Here is a 22,616-nt window from a genome sequence, read left to right as displayed (position 1 = left end):
TCTTATATGTTTACCTATGCACTTGCCGTTTCCAGCATTATTCATTCTTTTGTATAGACCCAGATTTCAAACTGGTACCATTTCCCTTCTGCCTAAAGGATTTCCTTTAATATTTCTTGCTCTGTGGGCCTGCTAGTAGCTGATTCTCAGCTTTTCTATGGCTGAAGTTTTTATTTCAAGTTTGCTCTTGAAAGATATTTCCATTGACTACTATGAAATTCTAGGTTGACAGTATTTTTTTTTTTTTTGGAGTACACGGGCCTCTCACTGTTGTGGCCTCTCCCGTTGCGGAGCACAGGCTCTGGACGTGCAGGCTCAGCGGCCATGGCTCACGGGCCCAGGCGCTCCGCGGCATGTGGGACCTTCCCAGATAGAGGCACGAACCCGTGTCCTCTGCATCGGCAGGCGGACTCTCAACCACTGCGCCACCAGGGAAGCCCCGACAGTATTTTTCTTTTAGTATTTAAAAGCTGTTTTCCATTGTCTCTTTGCTTACATTTCTGATGAGAAGTCTGATGTCATTCTCATCACTGTTCCTCTGTAACTTGATTTTTTTTTCATCTGTCTGCTTTTAAGATTTTCCCTGTATCACTGGTTTTGGGAAATTTAGTTAAGCAGTTTCCTTCATGTTACATTAGAGCAGTGGGATTTGCGGGTTTATAGTTCCATCAAATTTGATATATTTCTTCATGTATTTTTTTCTAGACTGCACTCTTCTTTTTCCTCTTTCATGGGAACTCCTATTATATGTATACTAAGTCCCTTGAAGTTTCCCCAGATTTCACTGATGCACTTTCCATTAAAAAATAATTTTTTCATGTTTCATTTTGGAAAGTTTCTATCTATTCAAGTTCACTAATCTTTTCTTCTGCCATTGATTCCATCCAGTGTATTTTTCATCTCACATATTACAGTTTACATTTCTAGAAGTTCAATTTGAGGTTTTTTTTTAAACTTTCCATGTCTTAACTTTCTGAATATGTGGAATACAGTTAAAATAACTTTTAGTGTCCTTGTCTATAAATTCAACATCTGTGTCAGTATGGTTCAGTTTTGATTGACTAATATTTCTCCTCATTGTGGATCTGTACCTGCTTCTTGGTATGCCTGGTAATATATATATATTTTGGCTGCACTGCGTGGCATATGGGATATTAGTTCACTGATCAAGGATTGAACCCACGCCCCCTGCTGTGGAAGTACAGAGTCTTAACCACTGGACCACCAGGGAAGTCCCTGCCTGGTAATTTTTTATAGGATGTCAAACACTGTAAATTTGACCTTGCTGGTCACTCACCCCACTGTGTTCTGGCTTCCCCTGTATCTGATGAGAGTTCAGCATCATTTTTATTATTGTCCCCCTTACATAATACATCTTTATTTTGCAGCTGCTTTAAGATCGTCTCTGCTGTTGGCTTTCAGCACTTTGGTGACGATGTGTGTAGGTGTGTTTTTTTAAGCTACTGTGCTTGGCATTCACTGAGATTCTTGAATCTGTGTGTTGATATCTCTCATCAGTTTTGGCCATTGTGTCTTTAAATTGTTTTTCTGTCCCATTTTCTCTCATCCCCTCCTTCTGGGACTCCTATTACATGCATGTTAGACAACCTGCTATTTCACAGATCTCAGAGACTATCCCATTTTATTTTCATTCCTGTTCCTCTTGTGTTTCAGTTTGGATAATTTCTATTGATTGGATTTCAAGTTCACTCACTGACCCTTTCCCTGCTGCATTCAGTCTGCTATTAAACCATGAGGAATTTTTATTTTTAAGACTGTGGTTTTCATTTCTAGCATTTCCATTTGGCTCTTTTTTGTGGTTTTTATCTTTCTGTGATATTCCTCATCTCTCCATGCAAGGTGTATACCTTTCCAACTAGATTCTTTAACATATTTATCGTAGCTATTTTAAAATCTCTGATAAATCCAACATGTCTATTCTGACTCTATTGACTGTGTCCTTTCATGGCCATGTATCCTATTTTCTTTCTTCATTGCACGTCTTTTAGATTTTGATTGTAAAGCGAACACTGTGTTTAAAAGCACAGTGAAGACTGAAGTAAAAACATTTACCTCCAGAAAAGGGCACACTCTCTCCTGTCAGCCCACTAGTTTGTGTGTCTGAGTGAGCTTGGTCTGGGATTTGTGGCAACATTAGATTTCATTCATGTTGGCTTCCCATGCCTGTGAGCATAATGAGGACTTTGGATCTGAGCACTAGTAAGATTCTGGATACTTCTTTATGCTTTATAGCCTAGAGACTTGCTTTCCAAACTGTGGGAGATCTCTTTCTTCTTCACAGCTTGGCTGTCAGCTTTTTGCATGACTGGCTGCTTCTCTTTCCTCTCCATTCTGCTGCCCAACCCCTAGCCTTTGGAAGGCAAAATCTGCACTTGGTGAAGGCCCTGGGGGCCTGAGAGAGATGCACCTGGCCTCCCTGTCCCACCTCCGTCTTTGGAGTGCAAGGGTGGTATACCAGATGATCTGAGGCTCTCTAGAGAGGGGCTCTCAGCTTTTCTGCTCTCCTTCCAGCCTTCAGGACCTCTGCTTTCCACTCACTGTGGAAATTTTTTCACTTCCAGGGCCCCTCCTCAGACTTCAGAGACCTGTTGCTTTGACTCACCAGAGGCCCAAAGAACTGCAGCTGGATTCTCTCAGCTCCTGCTCTGTTCCTGGCTTTTGCATACTGCCCTCTGGAGTAGGTGAGGTCTGTGGGGAGTTGGTGGGGGGTATGCAGAATGACAGGGTTGGCGGTCCCTGGGATTGTCATCCTCTTGCCAAGCTATTTACTGCTGTTAACGCTCTCAAAAAAGTTTGGCTGGTTCCTGCTCCCCTGTAAGGGGTGAAAACAATTGTAGGTCTCTTCTCTCTGAAAGATTTAGTTCATTTAGATTTCTCTGAATCTTGGCTCTCTGCTGAATTTTAAAAGCTATGATTTTGTGTATTAACCAGATGGTTTCAATAGTTAGGGCTGGAACAACAGTCTCTTGTGACTTATACATCCTAATCAAAAATGGAAGGCCAGCAGGGAACTATAGATATATTCAATATCTAAGGGAAAAAAGGGAAGTCCAGAATCCTTTTTAATGAATGTATTTTTTGCTAAAATTGTGGTTAGTATTAAGCACACTGATTGATTTAGAAACTGGTATCAGGAGTGGTTGTCAGGGAAATAGGGATCTGAAATTGATTAGTTGGTTTGGTAAAAGCCAAAGGGCAGAGAAAATCCAGCTCATCTGCCAGGCTGGACTCTGCAGATGTCCATGCCATGCCCTGGCAAAATGGTAATTAAACCACTTTCACAGGGGTCAGCAAACCCCTGTTTTTGCAAAGTTTTCCAGGAACACAGCCTCACCCATTCATTTAAACATTATTTGTTTCTGCCTTGAGCTACAGAGCTGAAGGTCCCTGAGAAGAGACTACAGACTGCAGGCCCAGCTCTTCACTCTCTGGCCTGCCAAGAAAAAGTGCTCCAAAGGCTTGTCTTGGGGACGGTTGATCCACAGAACAATGTGAAAACATAGTGAGACAACCCAAACCAGAGGGAACATCTGATTGAGAAGCTTGTGGGTTCAACATCACAGTCTACTAGGACCCTGAACTCCTCATGTGGTTATTTCTGAAGCCCCTGAATGTTCAGATGGAGAGACATGCTTGGCTACGGCAGTTCCAGCACTGATTCTCTATTCCATGCGGTGTCTCCGTGCCCAGCACACATCAGACATCTGTGGTGGTGAACTTGACAATCGAGTCTATGGCTTACAGAGGATCAGTGACGGAAGGGCCACCAGCTGGAAACCCTGGACCTGGCCACAGGTGTCTCTTCTGGACAGAAGAAGGGTATGGTATTGGTTGCAAGAGTGAAACCTGCATTGTGGTGGGGTTTTGTGGGGGAGGGGTGATGGGTAAGAACGGGATGAATGTAGCCTTTGGTCACTCCTTTTTTGGTCATCAGGCATCAGAACTCTTTCTGTATTTGGGCAAGTCCTCCACTTCTGGAACCTTGTTGGATACAAAGCCTCTGTCCCTCTGTAGTAACTAAAAACACCTGCCACTCTCCTGCTCAGCTTTCCTGGAAGACAGCCTGTGGATTACCAGCCTGCCAGGCAGCTGCATCTATTCACAGCAAGAGGAAGCACAAATGTTCTTGCCCTTGGCGGCGGACGCGTCTGCGACACCACCCAGCGACATTTTAAGTTACCAAAGGTTTCTGCTGCCTACAAATTAGAACCCTGACTGATAAACGGGTAATTGAGAATACAGGTCCCATGACCTCAAATGTTAATTTTCATTATCTGGGACAACATACATCAGCAGGAGAGGATGTGGAAGTTCTGTGGATGTGACAAATTCCCTGGAGCATGGGAAAACCCCAGAGCCGCCTCACTTATGTTCACTTCCCTCGTCTAAAAGCAGTGTTGGGAGAAAATGAACTGGGGGCTCAAATGAATGAGTCTTATTATAACTGTTAATTTTATCTTGAGAATTACTTAAGATCTATGTTACCCTGAGCCTTCCACTTTTTTTTTTCTTTTCAACAATCAATGACTCTACTTCTCATCATCAGGGTGGCTGTATTTCTCTTTCATTGTGTGAGTTTCAAGATTTAAGGTTTAAGACCTTAAGGTTTCAAGATTTAAGACCATAACTGTTAATACTGATTTAATTCCACACAGCTATTTATAATAAAGCTTTCCTCAGATTAATTAATCATTATTTTTCTTTATAATAAAGATCAAACTTTCTGTTTAAAGTGGCTTAAAAGTTTTTGCCTAATAAAACAAAAATTGAGATTTCTTTTGGAAAGCAGAAGACCTCATTTTCCCCTCCCTTCTTCAGCTGGTGAGAAGGATGCTAATTTTTGTTACCAAGAACTAAATTTCTAAATCTAATACATCCAAAGACCTTTCAGCTTATACTTTTGAAAAGAGTAATTGTGGATGAAGCACAACATCTCTTTTGATGTAGGTTAATAAACAAGTGGCACTTCCTAACAGAACTAAGGGAATTTATGTTAAAGCCAATCTCACAAGTTGTAATTTGATCTTTCTAATGCCCACTTTTGTCATAAGTTCAATAAATCAAAAGTGTTTTAAAGTCATTTTTACAGCTAAAGATTCTGGGAAATGTCATTCCTAAGTATAACAAATGGCTCATACTTCTAAATTTCTTTCTTCTGCAGAGTCTAAAACACTCTGCAGAAATCAGAGTCATGTAAAACCAGAGTCATCCACACTAAATTTTATGAGTCCATTCTTTTGCCATTGAACTATGTCAGAAGGACAATTTCAAAATAATTAATGTGTCAATTCCTGCCTCAAAATGATAAATGGGTAAACAAGTCACTCGGTTTCTAAGATATAGAAGCCGAAACAACAGCATCACAGAAATTATGACTGCCTCAATTTTCTGTTATTCTACTCTTGTGATTGCCGCATATGTAAATTTTTTAAATTGCTCATTTGCGTACTTGACAATGATGTATTTGTCAATTTTCATGATTTTCTCTCATATTACAAGAAACTAGGGTTTCATGTCACAGCCCATGAAAGCAGGCATTGCGGAGGTCCTTTGTGGTGGCCCTGACTCTGTTCCTAGTACACCCCCACCTGCCTCCCCACCCCCTGGTGAAAACAGACTGAAGAACAGCATCTAGCACACAGATGCATGTCTCCTGAGCTGTTTGATTTAGGTCACACGGAAATAGGGGGTCTGATTTAAAATGTTCCAGGAAAACAGTCAAAAACCGAAGGCAGGATATCCTGCCTGTATACAGTTCAATTTTGTAAACAGTTTACAAGGCTGTTATTTCACTTGCATAATAAACCACAACATGGAATTGGCACCTGACAAAATTGCAAAATGTGAGATTTCTTTAACATGTTGCTCTGTTTAGATGACACAGTCAGTAGCAATGCCAGTTCTGTTTCCGGCAGCTGTTTTTATTTCCCTGCTTTGTCAGGAAAGCTCACTTAACTTCTCTGAGCCTCAGTTTCTCTCCTCTTAAACGAAACGACCGAGCTTGCTCTCTGTGAGTTGTAGGAAGCTCTAGCCAGATGCTGCCTGGAATTGAGTGGTGTGACACATTTGGAAGAGAATTTTTTTTTTTTTTCTTTTTTGGGCATGGAGTCTTTTTTCTGATGGTGCAGGCCCTGGAGCTACTGTTTGAGATGAAAATGCTGCTAGAAGCTTGAAGAGCAGCAAACCTTTGATTTTCATTTCATCTCATTTCACTTCATTTCATTTCATGATAACTTACAAATGATGCTGTGAGTTTTAACCTGATGAAGATTCACATGAGTTCATTTCAGAGAAATTTCAGGAATGCTATGTACTTACTTCCCTCAGGAGGCTTGAGGCTAATAAAAAACACGCTGAATTTCTCAAATGTGAAGCATATTTGCAGTCAGAGGAGTCGACACCCAGTACTTTCATAAAATTCAGTCTCAGGAAGTGACTGTGTGACTATGTGAGTTGTGTACTGGGTTGTCTAAGACAGTTTTTCACAGAGCAGGGGGATAGAAATTGTTTATGTACATAATTGTGAACTATGGCAGACAACATTAAGTGGGAGGGATGACCTACCATGGGAATTCAGAGGAAGGAAAGTATTTCTAGCTAGAGGAATCGAAACATGACACCTGGAAAGAGAAGCAGGCTTTTGCCACATGAAGAAGGTGGAAGCACATTTCAGGCAGAGAACAGCCTGAGTTGTGGCATCAGGAAGTAAAAGCATGAAAGACTCTACGGTAGAGAATGTCATTTAGCGTAAAATTGTACAAAGGGGAGACAGATGCTCAGGCTGGATTGGTCGGCGTGCCATTGATGAAGTAAACACAGCCCTGGTTTATCTCACGTAAGTTCAGAACCTAGTGCATCAGATGCATCTCATTCTGCAGTCACAGCACACTGCCCGCTGCACAGCCCAGCCTCCCCAAGGCCAGGGGGCACTTCTGGAAGGGGACCCACAGACGCTAAAATTGTGGTCCCCAGCGAGAGCAGCTTGTAAACCCCACATGGCTCGGATGAGGCTCCATTCCTCGTCTGGACAGCGTCCTTCGCGTCCCTACCCACGTACCTCGTGGAGATGGAGACCTGACCTCCTCCTGCAGGGCTGCCCTCTACCTGAGCACTCGGGGTCCAGTCAAGGGCCCTGAGGAAGGACGACAGGCGAGCCAGCTGAGAAAACATGTCCTCAAACAACAACAAACCGAAAACAAATATGCCCAATAACTGATTTCACATATATTCGTAATCCTGGTGTTCCATAAGGAAAATGGTGTAAACTTCTCAATGTCTTTAAACATTTAGGATGGGTTTGGAATTTAGGAACTATCTTAGCATTTTTTTGATTTTTTTTACATCAAGGGAGTAATGGTGATTATCTCTGGGTATGACTTATGAATGTTATTTATTTATTGGCTAGTCTGTATTTTCTGATTTTGTTTCCTAAAATAAATATTCTTTTGTAAAAATAATCTATAAAAAATTCATAACTTTTCAGATTGTTTTCCTCATTTCTTTGTCTAAACATTCTTAAAAATTCAGTTTTAGTATATTTAACATCTTTGTTAGGCGTTTATTATGTGTCAGGCCCTGTAGAAACACAATGGGAACAAGAGACATGGGATTTCTGCCCTCAGACCTCAAGCTATGCCTGCTCTGTTTGCTTGGGACCATAATCACATATTTTTTAATTTCTGCAAAAATTAATAGAAAACAAACATTTCCACTGACCAGCCCTGCCTCAAGCTTCTGCACTTGATGCTGCCTTTGCCCAGAGTTTTGTACGTTCACCTCAGAGGGCGCTTTGCTGAAATGTCACCTCATAGAGGGGCCTTTCTTGGCTACCCCTCCTAAAATTGCCTCCTGTGTGTCTCCTTTACCTTATTACTTTATCTTTACTAAGAATATTTTACTCACTTACTGAAAAACTCATCTGTGTTTACTGTCCATCTGGTTCCATGAGGGCCAGAACCGTGTCTTGCACTCATCTGAGTAAACTCTGACTTAGGCTGACACGAGCTACTCACAGGATGGAGCGTCACCGAGAGATACCATATGTGTGGTTACGGGGTTCTGCTCACAGCCTGCTGGGTCCTGCCTCCTCAATGCCAGAAAACTCCGTAATCCCGACGCACACCTGGCCCCGGGGTTGGCAAGGGTAGAGAGTCTGCATTCCTTAGTATGACACACTTAATTTATTTGATTTAGCTCTACTATCAGACACACTGATATTTTCAGCTATTTTCTAATACTGACCATTCAGAAAAAGAAAAACTGGCTGAAAATTAGTTGAGAGTAAAGCACCCAAGTAGAAAAACTTAAAATGTACAAAAACACTTAAAGATGCTGTCAACATTCCAGAACAGCACCATGACCTGTGACTGGGGATGTCAGCTCTGATGTGGGGGTCATACTGACGGAATTGTTTTCTAGAAAAAGAATATTTATTCTTTTTATTAGGAGTATAGAACTTAATTTATTCAACATTCTTACAACACATATTTATTAAATATTTACAAAGCACCAGGTACAGTTCTAGGTGCTAAGGACACTGGAATGATGGAGTTCATATTTTAGGCCACAGAGGTGGCGAACACCTGTGTGCCAACTTCATTTTCAGCTTCTTACCCTTATTTTCTGTCACCTCTATCTTTTCAATTATTTTTAGTGTATTTTATTTTCCCTACTTAATCTACTGCTTCCCTATAAAACTTCTTAAAACATTTTGGATCAAGTAGATGGAAATAAATGAAAAATAAAGAGGTAAATAACCGTAAGTGCTCTATTTCTAGTATCTACAAAGTTTTAATTCTGTATAATAAAGTGTAGTAGAACTTGCTTTGTTGCCTGTATGAAGTGGACAAGTGCTAAGTGATATTATGTTAATATGGGATTTATTCTATGCCCTTCTCCCTTCATCTGCCAACATTCTGAGAGAGAGAGAAAGAAGAAGAAATATTGTGGCCAAGAGCCTGTCTCTCATGGATCCCTGATTTTTTCCCCACTACTTGCAGGAGAAGGGAAGCATTATATCATCCTATGGCTGAATTTACTTAAGAAGTGGATTTCTGTATTTCTCATTTCTCCTTATGGAACAGATGGCTAGAAACATTTAAGCAGAACAGATCAAGGTGAATAGGAAAAGAAAACTTCAATATTTAAAGAACTAGTTTGGCAAGATAAATCCAATTCTTCAGACTACCTCTTAGAAAAGGGAATTAATTTCAATCATAGAACAAGGTTCAACTGACTCTTGAGAGGACCCTGGTAGTTATAAATTTTTAAAAATGGAGCTTATTCAAAGAGAAGGAAGACAGAGGCAAAGGAACACCAATGAAAATCAGAACACCTTCCTGTAGCTAATTTTTCTGAAGTGAGCTCAGCAAACTGGTCACATGGGGGAGAGTCCTTCCTCTCCAAAGTCCACGCTGAGTCCAGATACTGAGAGCACTGGCTGGGAGACAGCTGACCAGGAGCTTCCCGAGGTCTCCCAAGGGGAACTGTAAGCAGCATCTCTGGGTCGTAAATGGGAGAGACAGTGGGTGGTCAGGGAGGCGAGATCAGGAGCCAGCTTGTGTCCACTGTCCTCCACTCCAGCACCTGCTGTGAGCAAAGTTCTTGTCCTTTTAATATGTTCCAGGAACAAAGCCTGAAGCTGAGTCCTGGGCTGGCTTGTTTTGGATGAGGCTGCCCAAAGGGCACTGGGAACAGATTCCCATAGGACTTTCCTTTCCTTCATGGACTAGATCTCATGTTAAGAGTTCAGAGACGGAAAGGAATAGTGAAGATGGTCTGAAGTGGGCTAATGAAGAGAAAGAAAGAAAACAAGCATTTTTTTTTTTGCCACATATAATGCAAGGCTATCTTACGAGGGCAGCCTCACTTACAGCTCTGCCTTAGAAATGCAGCAAAAAGTATATACTTCAATGTCATCACAGCCACAAATTCATGAACCTGCTTAATGTCCTGGAATTCTTCCTACAGAAGTTACTGTCTGCATAAAAGAGACTAAGTACTTCAAGAGACAGGATTTCTTGCCATAATGAAACATTTGTTTAGTATCTCATCTTTAAAGAGCCTGCCTTCACAGGTCTTGACAAACTGCTACTCATGTTACAAAACTTAAAATGTCCCAGGACAGAATAAGCCTGTGAATGCTAGTTATGAATAATGGTTACTGACAAATGCAGAGTATAATTAAAAACAAAACAAACAAACAAAAAGTGTATACCAACCACATGCATTTGACTGAAAGATACCTTCTAAATGTGGGTAAGCATCAGCAGGGGAAACCATGTTGAGCAGTGTGGCGCTGTATGCCTGTCTTTAAAAGTCACTCTCTGACTCACACACTTACTGGCATCAAGGAAACTCACCTGCAAGCAAATCGCCAGGTTCACTCTACAGCCAAACGAGGTGCTAACGGCCCGTGGATGGAGGCCGAGGTCTTTAAACAGTTTTGAGAATGACTGGGTGAGTGCTATTCGGGGCCGTTCTTCTGCCACCACTACACAGGTCCGCACGCGGGACAAGTCCAGTCCTCGTGCCTAGAAATAATGACAGCAGTAGGAGGTCAGCCTTGCCAGTGTTAGGGGTGTGACCTGCAGGCTCCTTACCCAGATCTGTACAACAACAGAAACTCCACACAGATATTCATTCCCAGGGCTCTCTGTGTCTGCACCATTAACCAAAATGCTGTAGAACATGTGTAAATAAAAAAACGCCCATATCGGTAATCAAGGATGCCATTACAAACACATTTTAAATAATTCAAGAAGCATAATGAGGAGAAAAGTTGAAGAAAAACAAGGTGTGGATAAAATAATTAAAGGACAGGGTTTGGGGAAGAACAGAAGCACTTATATACACTCCTGCCAGCATGGATACACAGGAACATCCATCGGAGAGAAATGAGAAACCTGCTTTTAATATAGGAATGGAAAATGAAAACATCTGGGAAGCTTCTTAAACACAGCTCTCCTTTCATGTCTTGAGACATAAAAGGTCCCTGATAAACTGTCACAAGGAAACACAGCTCAGTTCTGCCCAAATTCCATCAAATGAACGAAATGGCAACACCCGGGGCAGGAAATGAAGTGCCCTAAAAGCACAACACTCCCAAGCGGAGCCGAGGAACAGCAAAACGCGCAACGGGAGTGGCAATGAAACAGGAGGCGAGGGAGCGACAGGGTCTCCATCCCCACACAGGACAGTCACCAGGAGCCATCAGCGTCCTGGAGAGCTGACAAGGGCACCTGAGCTGAGGAGGGACATGAGTCAAGATAACGACAATCTTCCATACGTGCAGTTACACAGGGAAAATTAAGTCTGCGTAACACCAATGACCCTCGACACATGTGTGTTTTGGGAGGCAGTGCACCCTGGGCTTTGAGATGGTGCTCCTGGAACCACAGATTCAAAATTTGGCTTCAAAGTTTACTAAATGTAAGAACTTGGAGAAGGTGCTTAATTTCTCTGTAACCTAAGTTTCCTCATCTTTAAAATGGAAACAATAATGGACCTATTTCAGAGAACTACTGTAAAGGTTAAATTAATCAATATGTAAAGTGCTTAGAAATCACTTATTATTTCATTTGGTTATTTATAAATGCACCTATAGGTAAAGTTCATGAAACGTACTCAATCATTTTATAGCATAATATAGGTGGACATGAATAACAATATTTTATAAATTTCCTTTGCTGTATAAACATATAACTTCAAGTAATATTTATTTATGTAGCTTAATATCAAAGTTATCTTGCATTTTGCTTTCTTGTTCAAGCTTAATGCACTAGGTCTGAATAGGAAAACAAAATTCAGCAGAGAGAAATTATATTGCTTTACTAATGGCAAGTGTATAGATAATTTGTATGTGTGCATATATACACATAAATATAATCTGTGTATGTATCTATACATACACACTCACACATATCTGAGCATATAAACAGTGAATAGTTGGAATATTAACCAAAATAGGTCATATGATTATTCTCTCCTAGTTACTTGAATAAGGACTACATAATTTACTATGAAAATACGTCTATCAAAAAGTCCTTGGGGCTTCCCTGGTGGCGCAGTGGTTGGGAGTCCGCCTGCTCATGCAGGGGACACGGGTTTGTGCCCTGGTCCGGGAAGATTCCACGTGCCGCCGAGCGGCTGGGCCCGTGAGCCATGGCCGCTGAGCCTGCACATCCGGAGCCTGTGCTCCGCAACGGGAGAGGCCACAACAGTGAGAGGCCTGTGTACGGCAAAAAAAAAAAAAAAAAAAAAAAAGTCCTCGGCTTAAATGAAGGGAAATGTTGTTATTGTCACATAATGGTAATTGAATATTAAAAAATAAAACCAAGCCACTGTTCACTGGATTGTAAAATTGAATTTTGGTTAGGACCCAGATCTACCAATCAGGGTCCTCAAGGAAAATGAAATGAGCAGCTAAGTTTAGACGTATGACTCGAACCCCAGCTTTGGAATAAAACTGCACTCAAGAACTGAATCCACCAACAAATCAAAAGGCAATTCAGGACCCTCCAAGTAGCCCTAACAGAATTAAAGACATCAATAACATACACTCTGACCTCTAACTCTGACAGTGGGAAAATATTCACGTTATAAAACAAGGTTTTCATGTGAAAACAACTTCGTCTACCTCAGGTGACAGCAGACCTTATGTCAGCTTTTCTGAAGGATCATTTAGCCTCACCACACCTACTCCACACCCTCTGACACTGGTGCTTTCCCAGGATGCTGGAAAGTGTCCCCCAGGCACTCTGAGGGCTGCTTACCTTGAGCGATTCTGTCTGCGAGCCCAGCCCCTTGGTACACAGTTCCATCACTGAGTAGGAGCAAAATGTATCCCGGACTTTGTACTGACTCACGGCAAGCAGCCACAAGGCAGGGTTGGTCTCCAGCTCTGCAGGCGGGATGAGGATGGACTGGTGCCCGGAATACACGCTGCACAGAGAGATGGGAGGGCTCAGTGAGGATGGAGAAGCGGGGACCAGGCAGCCTCTGAGAAACACCTACTGTCCATTTGCAAGAGGGGACAGTCACACCAACTCTACTCTCCGGTATTTGTAAATATAAAACAAAAGCGTGTTTACAAAAACATTCTGAAAAATACAAAAGAACTATGGGATTATGATCCGCAGTTACTGCCATTTTGAGCACTCATTGAAAGATCTCAAAGCTCTGATGCTATTAGGTTTCTCTCAAAGCTGCTATATTCACAGAATGGACTCTCACAGTGGGAGACACAGGACTGAATTTTGGTAAAAAGATCTGGAAGTTCAGAACAGGAGTTAGCCAACTAGATGCTGCCTGGTTTTGTAAATAAAGTTTTATTGGGACACGGCCCTCAGTCCTTGCAGTACCACCTGCAGTGGCTTTCACACCAACGGGCAGAGCTGAGGGTTGCGACAGAGACCGTGGAGACTGAATATTTACTAAACAGCCACTTGAGGAAAAGCGTGCCCAACCCTGGTTCAGAAAACTGACACCCAGAGTAAATAAAAGGAAACTAAGACAATTAGAAGAATTAGGATTATAATTTTGCTTCAGAATGATCCAATTGGATTACCAAACAGAACTAAAGAAAATACAATCATTCTCTAATTTTACCTTTACGTTAGAGAGCACGGGGAGAGAAACAAGAGGCTACATATTTTGTTTCACAATTAATGGGGCAAGTGTGATTTTAAAATAACGAAGTATTTGCCAAACTACATTTTCAATGGTATTAATTTTGTTTGGTTTATGGCTACAAATCAACAGTAATAGATATCATATGCTATAACAGAACATCCTAGATAAACTACGTTCTAAGATTTAAGTAAAAGAGATTTTATTTTTAAAATTGTAGTTGATTTACAATGTTGTTAGTTTCAGGTGTACAGCACAGTGATTCAGTTATACACACACACATATATATATATAATATATTCTTTTTCAGATTATTTTCCCTTATAGGTTATTACAAAATACTGAGTATAGCTCCCTGTACTACACAGTAGGTCCTTCCTTTTTGGCTATTTTATATATAGTAGTGTGTATATGTTAATCTCTCTCCCCACCACTTTCCCCTTTGGTAACCATAAGTTTGTTTTCTATGTCTGTGGGTCTATTTCTGTTTTGTAAATAAGTTCATTTGTATTTTTTTTTTTTTTTAGATTCCACATATAAGTGATACCATATGGTATCTGTTTCTCCCTGGCTTACTTCACTTAGTATGATAATCTCTAGGTCCATCTATGTTGCTGCAAATGGCATCATTTCATTCTTTATTATAGTTGAGTAATATTCCATTGTATATATATACCACATCTTCTTTATCTATTCATCTGTTGATGGACATTTAGGTTGCTTCCATGTCTTTGTCAATTTCCATGCTACTGTAAATAGTGCTGCAATGAACACTGGGGTGCATGCATCTTTTCAAATTAAGACTTTTCGCCAGATAGATGTCCAGGAGTGGGACTGCAGGATCATGCGGTAATTCTATTTTTAGTTTTTTAAGGAACCTCCACACTGTTTTCCATAGTGGCTGCACCAATTTACATTCCCATCAACAGTGTAGGAGAGTTCCTTTTTCTCCACACCCTCTCCAGCATTTATTATTTGTAGACTTTTTGATGATGGCCATTCTGACTGGTATGAAGTGATACCTCATTGCAATTTTGGTTTGCATTTCTCTAATAATTAGCAAAGTTGAGCATCTTTGCATGTGCCTGTTGGCCATCTTATGTTTTCTCTGGAGAAATGTCTTCCTAGATCTTCTGCCCATTTTTTGATTGGGTTGTTTGTTTTTTTGATATTGAGCTGCATGCACTATTTGTGTATTTTGGAGATTAATCCTTTGTTGGCTGCATCATTTGCAAATATTTTCTCCCAGTCCGTAGGTTGTCTTTTTGTTTTATGATTTCCTTTGCTGTGCCAAAGCTTAAGTTTAATTAAGTCCCATTCATTTATTTTTGTTTTTATTTCCATTACTCTAGGAGACGGATCCAAAAAGATATTGCTGAGATTTATGTCAGTGTTCTGTCTATGTTTTCCTCTAGGAGTTTTATAGTATGCAGTCTTACATTTAGGTCTTTAATCCACTTTGAGTTTATTTTTGTTTATGGTGTTAAAGAATGTTCTAATTTCATTCTTTTACATGTAGCTGTCCAGTTTTCCCAGCACCACTTATTTTTTTAAAATTTATTTATTTTATTTTTGGCTGCGTTGGGCCTTCGTTGCTGCGCACGGGCTTTCTCTAGTTGTGGTGAGCAGGGGCTACTCTTCACTGTGGTGAGCGGGCTTCTCATTGCAGTGGCTTCTCTTGTTGCAGAGCATGGGCTCTAGGCACACGGGCTTTGGTAGTTGTGGCATGCAGCTTCAGTAGTTGTAGCTCGCGGGATCTACACTGCAGGCTCAGTAGTTGTGGTGCACGGGCTTAGTTGCTCCGCAGCATGTGGGATCTTCCCGGACCAGGGCTCAAACCCGTGTCCCCTGCATTGGCAGGCAGATTCTTAACCACTGCACCACCAGGGAAGCCCCCCAGCACCACTTATTGAAGAGATTGTCTTCTCTCCATTATATTATTCTTCCCTCCTTTGTTGTAGATTAATTAACCATAGGTGCATGGGTTTATCGCTGGACTTTATATCCTGTTCCACTGATCTGTATTTCTGTTTCTGTGCCAGAAGCATACTGTTTTGATGACTGTAGCTTTGTAGTATAGTCTGAGGTCAGGAGGCCTGATTCCTCTGGCTCCATTCTACTTTCTCAAGATTGCTTTGGCTATTCGGGGTCTTTTGTGTTTCCATACAAATTGTGAAATTTTTTGTTCTAGTTCTGTGAAAAATGCCATTGGTAATTTGATAGGCATTGCACTGAATCTGTAGATTGTCTTGGGTAGTACAGTCATTTTAACAATATTGATTCTTCCAATCCAGGAACATGGTATATCTTTCCATCTATTTGTGTCCTCTTCAATTTCTTTCATCAGCATCTTACAGTTTTCAGAGTACAGGTCTTCTGCCTCCTTAGGTAGGTTTATTCCTAAGTATCTTATTCTTTTTGATGTGGTGGTAAATGGGGTTGCTTCCTTAATTTCTCTTTCTGCTCTTCTGTTGTTAATGTATAGAAATGCAACAAGTTTCTCTATTAATTTTGTATCCTGCCAATTTACTGAATTAATTGACCCGCTCTAGTAGTAGCAAACCGAATCCAACAACACGTTAAAAGGATCATACACCACAATCAAGTGAAATTTATCCCAGGGATGCAAGGATTTTTCAATATTTGCAAATCAGTGTGGTATACCATATTAACAAATTGAAGAATAAAAACCATATGATTATCTCAATAGATGCCAAAAAAGCTTTTCATAAAATTCAACATCTATTTATGAGAAAAACTATCCAGAAAGTGGGCATGGAGGAAACATACCTCAATATAATGAAGGCCATATATGACAAACCCACAGCTAACATACTCAACAGTGAAGAGCTGAAAGCATTTCCTCTAAGATCAGGAACAAGGCAAGGATGCCCACTCTCACCACTTTTATTCAACACAGTTTTGGAAATCTTAGTCACAGCAATCAGAAAAGAAAAATAAATAAAAGGAATCCAAATTGAAGAAGAAGAAGTAAAACTGTCACTGTTTGCAGACGACATGATACTATACAGAAAAATTCCTAAAAGATGCTACCAAATGGGTTTTTTTGGTCTTAGTTTTAAAAGTCTTGTGATAAAATATGCATAAGATTTACCATTCAGCCATTTAAAAATGACACTCCAGTGGCATTAATTACGTTTACAATGTTGTGCAACCATTACTGCTATTTATGTCCAAAATTTTTCACCATCCCAAACAGAAGCTCTGTACCTAACCCATCACCACTTCCACCTCCCAGGGCATGGTAACCTCTAACCTACTTTCTGTTTCTGAATTGCCTATTCCAGATATTTCATTTAAGTGAAATCACACAATATTTGTCTTCTTCTGCCTGGATTATTTCACTTAGCATATTGTCTTCAACATTCTTCCATGTTGTAGCATGTGTCTTCAAGGCTGAATAACATCCCACTGTATGGATAGACCACATTTTATTTGTTCATTCATCCATCGATGGATGCTTGGGGGGTTTCTACCTTTTGGTTACTGTGAATAATGCTGCTATGAATAGCATGTACAAGTATCTGTTTAAGTCCCTGTTTTCAATTCTTTTGGGTATGTACCCCAAAGTGGAATTGCTAGACCACATGGTAACTCTATGTTTAATTTGCCGAGGAACTGCCAAACTGTTTCCCAAAGGCTGCACAATTTTGCATTCCTACCAGCAAGGTACGAAGACTCCAGTTTCTCCAAATTCTCCCCGTACTTGTTACTTTCCATTTTTTTTAGTTTAGCCATCCCAGTGGGTGTGAAGTGGTACCTCATGGTGGTTTTGACTTGCCTTTCCCTAATGACTCATGATGTTGAGCACCTTTTTCATGTGCTTATTGGCCATTTGTATGTTTTCTTTGGATGAACGTCTAATCAAGTCTTTTGCCCATTTTAAAAATGTAATTGGCTTTTATTATATCACTGATTGAGGAATTTTAAGCCCCTGTCTGCTGAAAACAAAGATTCAAAAGTGTGAAAGTTACCCAATAGTGAGTAGTTCATCATTAGAGCTGTATTCACACACACACACACACACACACACACAATGTTTTACGATACGGCATTGAAATGCTGCACTGGTTTTTCTTTTGTGTTATTACTTGAAGTTAACGTGTAAGCCAGGAATGTTAATTAACCTGATCTCCTCTGAAGGAATATCAGAATAAGTAAAAGAAGACACTCACACTTTATTTCAACAATTCTATGCCAGTCAGGATTCAATGCACAGGCTGTATTAAATCTACTCAAGCATCTCAGAGCACACTCAAATGCCACAGTTATTGTAGAACAACAGAAGTTTCATTTAAACCAATGTCTCCTTTTAAAGGACAGTGCTTCTTCAAGGGAGGAGTAAATAATGAGCTGAGAGTTAGGGCTCAGAGGAGGCACCCCCATGAGCTGAAGGCCCTCTGAGGTTCCACCCACCTTCCCTAGACCACCCTGGGGATCCCAGCTGAGCAAATGAAAATCGTAAGCAAGAACTTTAAAAAGAAGGTTCTTAGACTAAGTCTGTCATGTACAAATAACTGACATGCTCTTTGGACATATTAGAATAAGCACCATTTAAAGAACCTGTTTTTGCTTCATAAAAAAGCCTTAGCCTGATGAGGTGGGCTGGGTGTGCCCCTTGGATGTCCCTTCAGAAAGGAACAAGCCTGTGATATGGTGCGGGGGGTGGGGGGGGAGCTCAGGAAGCTCCCGGTGGTGCCAGTTGCCCTGTCCAGTCCTCTGGCCACCTTTTTACTTGGACAGGTATGACCCCCACAAAAAGCCCTCCTACTCCCAACTCCAGCTCATGACGGCTTTCAGAGAACCTTTTCTGTTTGTAGTGGAAACACTGGCTCCCAGGGATCACACACTCCCAATGTGGAGCACTATGAAGAACGGTCTTTTTAAGGAATGAAAGTGATTTGTTGGCAGATGTGTTCTAACTTGGCTTCTAAAGATGGATTCCACAGAACTTAAATCCAAGACACACGGTTAAAAACTTCCCATTTTTAATATTAAAGGAAGGAAGTGGGATATGGAACCACATACAAACTATGATTATAGCTGTGAAGAAGGGCAAGAGCACAGGAACAAACACAGCAAGATACTAACGGGGGCTAGGGTAGGGCAGAGGGACCCCGGGCGTTTCTCTGCCCATTTGTCAGTTCTTAGGGCACTCATTCATTTCCATAGAATATGACCCATAAACACGTTCAAAAACACACACATTTCTATCCTGGAATACCTCTATCACACATTTCTTATCAGGATAACAAAATGCTACAAGTTGATGATTGCTTTAGATTCTCCTATTGGAGTTTAATACATCAAAACATCAGACAACCAACAACCAATGTGTGGGGATAAAATGTAGGTGTTATTCTAGGAAGAATGTTTGATAATCAGGTGGGAATTTTTCCGGTGGTGGTTTTTGGATTTTTTGAATTTTACTTAATCCTTCTGAGCAAGGAAATCTGATAATGAACAGAGCCCTCTGTATTTAAAGAATTAAATGAAACTCAGAATAGAATAAGAACTTGCTCCAAGTTGAGTTTAGATGAACTTTAAAGAGCTCTGAGGATGTGCTGACTGCTCTCAGTAACCAGGAGAAAGGATTATTATGCCCAAAACTTTCCTTTGAAAGTTTTCAAGTATTTCTTTTGAATTCCTGCTGATGTGAAAGTTTTGTTACACACAAAACATGCAAAACTACACATTCCAGTGGAGCCCTGTGGCAAAGTATAAAAATTATTTCTATAGTCAATATACAAAAATCAATAAGATCCCATTCCAATAATTATAACACTCAACATTCTGTCAATTTTTCTTTAAGATTTGTCCTTGGGAAATTGATTTAGGCCTTTAAAGATCACTTTACAGTGCGGCTATTTAAGAGATCAAACAGCACGACAATATACCTGCATTACAATACTGACACCTTGGTCAACTACTTACTGCAAGTAGCATCTATCCAGCAACACTTCTGTACAAATTTATCTGAGTTTGTGAAAACACGCTTTCATCTGGAAGTCCCTGTAGCCAACACTGTGGTGCTTTAAAAATCAGAGTTTCCATCTGGTTGAGAATCCGGCATGTTTTGTTTTCTCACTTCTGAACCAACAACCTTCCAAGAATACGCACTAGGGGTCTGAAGTTGAGCCAAACACCTCCTCGGATCCCGCAGCGCATCAGGGCTGCTCCCCTCACACCCGGAGATCCTGCGGGCTGTTCCTGAGCCCTTGTCTTCTTTCCAGGGGCCATGAGAGCTAAGGGAGACCCCTGCCCCTGAGGCCACCGATACAAGTGGCAGCCACCCACAAGGGAGACTTGTTGGACACCGGTGTTTTGTGCCACAGGCACCGTTGCACCCTCTGCCCTTTGCAACGCAGCGCTCAAGGATCAGCCCCCACACCACGTCTGGCGTTACCTTGAATTAGAGCTTTCTTTGTAGCTCATGTACCAACTCCAATGAGAAGCCTCAAGGCAACATTAAGCAGGAAGAAATAAAAATAATGGAAAATTTACCTCTGCTGAATGGATATTAAAAGGACAATCTTGGCCAAAAATGGGATCATACACCAGGTAACAGCCCAAGATCTAACACCCTCGCCCATCATGCACCATGTAAATCGTTAATTATCCACTAGGAAACATGCCTTTTCCCTCTTTGAAAAGTGATGGTGAACAGTTTTCCGTTAGCACCAAATGTTATTCAACCCATTCGTGAATCGGGGTTAACGAGACAACCTTAATTAGATTCCCCTGCATAACTTTTATTCCAGCTCAAATTTACACCACTTCTCTGACACTGAGGACTTTTACATTTTCTGGCAGGTACCAAACACAGTTAATGACATTGGAGCCCCATGTCTTAGGGAATCAAAATGCAGGTAAAAACCTTATGATGATCCGCTTAATTATGACAATCTACCCATATTGTTCCCAGCATTTTCCTTTTACATGCTATAATAAGGAGACCAGAAATGAAGAAAAAGAAATACAAATCACCCACTGCTAGCTTTCTCAAGAATATACACCAGGATAATGACCTGCTTGATCAGACTGCTAGCACATGAAAGGGTAGGGTCCAGTGTGGAGTTCAAGGCTAGAGAATATAAGCATACTTGTGAAAATTAAACATAGCTTCACCTCTGTCCTCATTCCTATAAATAGAAGGCAACATTAAGAAAAAGGTTATTAAATCCTAGTAGAGGAAAAACAGAAAACCTGATTCACCAATTTTCTACTTGCTCTTTTTTTTGCTCAATCCAACGAAAGTCGATTTGTTGTTTCATTTATTAACCAACACTGATTTCTTGGCACTGGCTATCAATACTTCCCTACTTAATAGCAGGTTGCTTATAGGGAAGAAGATTATTTCCTGTGAATTTATGGAACCTGAACTATTCTAGTTTAGATCTTAACTTCAAAAAGAACAAAACAATTTAAAAAACATTTTGGGAATATTTTCTCTCAGTCTCTGGCCTGCTCCCATTCTCTCGACAGTATCTTTTGCAGAGCAGAGATGATTAATTTTAATAAAGTCAGCCTATCAATTATTTCTTTCATGCATCATGCCTTTGGTGGTGTATCTAAAAGTCATCAACAAACCCAAGATCATCTAGATATTCTCCTAAGTTTTCTTCTAGGAGTTTTATAGTTTTATGTTTCACATTTAGGTCTATGATCTATTTTGAGCTAACTTTTGTGAAGGCTGTTAACACCTGTGTCTAGATTCTTTTTTTTTTTTTTTTTTGGCCTGTGGATGTCCAGTTATTCCAGTACCATTAGTTGAAAAGACCACCTTTGTTCCACTGTATCACTGTATTGCCTTTGTACTTTTGTCAAAGATCGACAGACTATACTTATGTGGGTCTATTTCTGGGCTCTCTACAATACCAAGAGTGAACCCTGATGTAAATTATAGACTCTGGGATAACAATGTGTCAAAGGTAGGTTCCTAGTTTGTAAAAAATGTACTACTCTGGTGGGAGATGCTGATAACAGGGGAAGCTGTGCATGTGGGAGTGGGGTGTGCATGGGAAATCTTTGTACCTTCCACTCAATTTTGCTGTGAAACTAACAATACTCTGAAAAATAAAATCTAGATAAAAAAACAAAAATAAAAAATGTCTGAACAGGAGAGAGAGAGAGAGAGAGAAAAAGACATTTTGGTAACTAATATAAATTTGTACATTTGTAATTCAATGATTTCAGATTATTAACTTGATAAAACATACAAAGAATTGATAACTCTCACAATGTGGGCACCCTGAGCAAGGCAGCCACACAACTCACGACAACACATGTCACCCTGTGGTGTCACGTGGGTGAGCCTACTGAACTGGCAGGGTAGGGTCTGTACCACGCACTTCAGTTACTCCAAGGAAAGTTGTTTTCCTTTTTAAAAAAGTTTTACTTAGGTATAATTTGCATATCATAAATCTATCCATTTGCAGTATAGAATTAAAAGAACTTTGACAGTTTTGCAGAGTGTATAATTATCACCACAATGCCGTTCTAGAACACTTCCATCACCCTAAAGGCATGCCTTGTATTCATTTGTAGTCAATCCTGTTTTCAGCTCTAGCCCCAGTTAATCATTATTCTACTTTCTGTCTCTATAGATTTGCCCTTTCTGAACATTTCCAACAAATGGTATCATATGATACAATCATATAATAAGTGGTCTTTTGAGTCTGGCTTCTTTCAGACTTGGCATATGTTTTTGAAGTTTATCCAGGCTGGGGAGAATTTTCATCTTAACAATATTGAATTTCCTAATCTATGAATACCAACTGTCTGATGTGCTTTTTAAAACAGGTCCAGTTTTTTAAGCAAGTCCATTGGGGTCTGTTTCTATAATGGATTTCAGAATGAAGAGGTTTACAGCTGTTATGAATTTAATTTTAGTGCTGCAGGGGTCATAGCTGATTTTGTGACTTCTGAATTTGCAGGTAAGACAT

General features: G+C 40.4%; 1 protein-coding gene across 2 annotated transcripts in view; it reads right to left on the bottom strand.

Annotated features, from left to right (window-relative positions):
• Positions 1-22,616, bottom strand: part of DIP2C (disco interacting protein 2 homolog C) — a 361,724-nt gene that overhangs the window by 22,544 nt on the left and 316,564 nt on the right. For both annotated transcript variants that reach the window (XM_079698959.1, XM_079698960.1), the window contains 2 exons: positions 12,795-12,963; positions 10,383-10,553 (listed from right to left, as the gene is read on the bottom strand). In XM_079698959.1, coding sequence (XP_079555085.1) covers positions 10,383-10,553; positions 12,795-12,963 — 340 coding nt within the window. The remainder of the gene's footprint in view (positions 1-10,382; positions 10,554-12,794; positions 12,964-22,616) is intronic.

Source organism: Hyperoodon ampullatus, assembly GCF_949752795.1.
Source record: "Hyperoodon ampullatus genome assembly, chromosome: 3".
Lineage (NCBI taxonomy): Eukaryota > Metazoa > Chordata > Mammalia > Artiodactyla > Ziphiidae > Hyperoodon > Hyperoodon ampullatus.
Note: the sequence above shows the minus strand (reverse complement) of the source record. Positions and strands in the feature narration are given on the sequence as shown.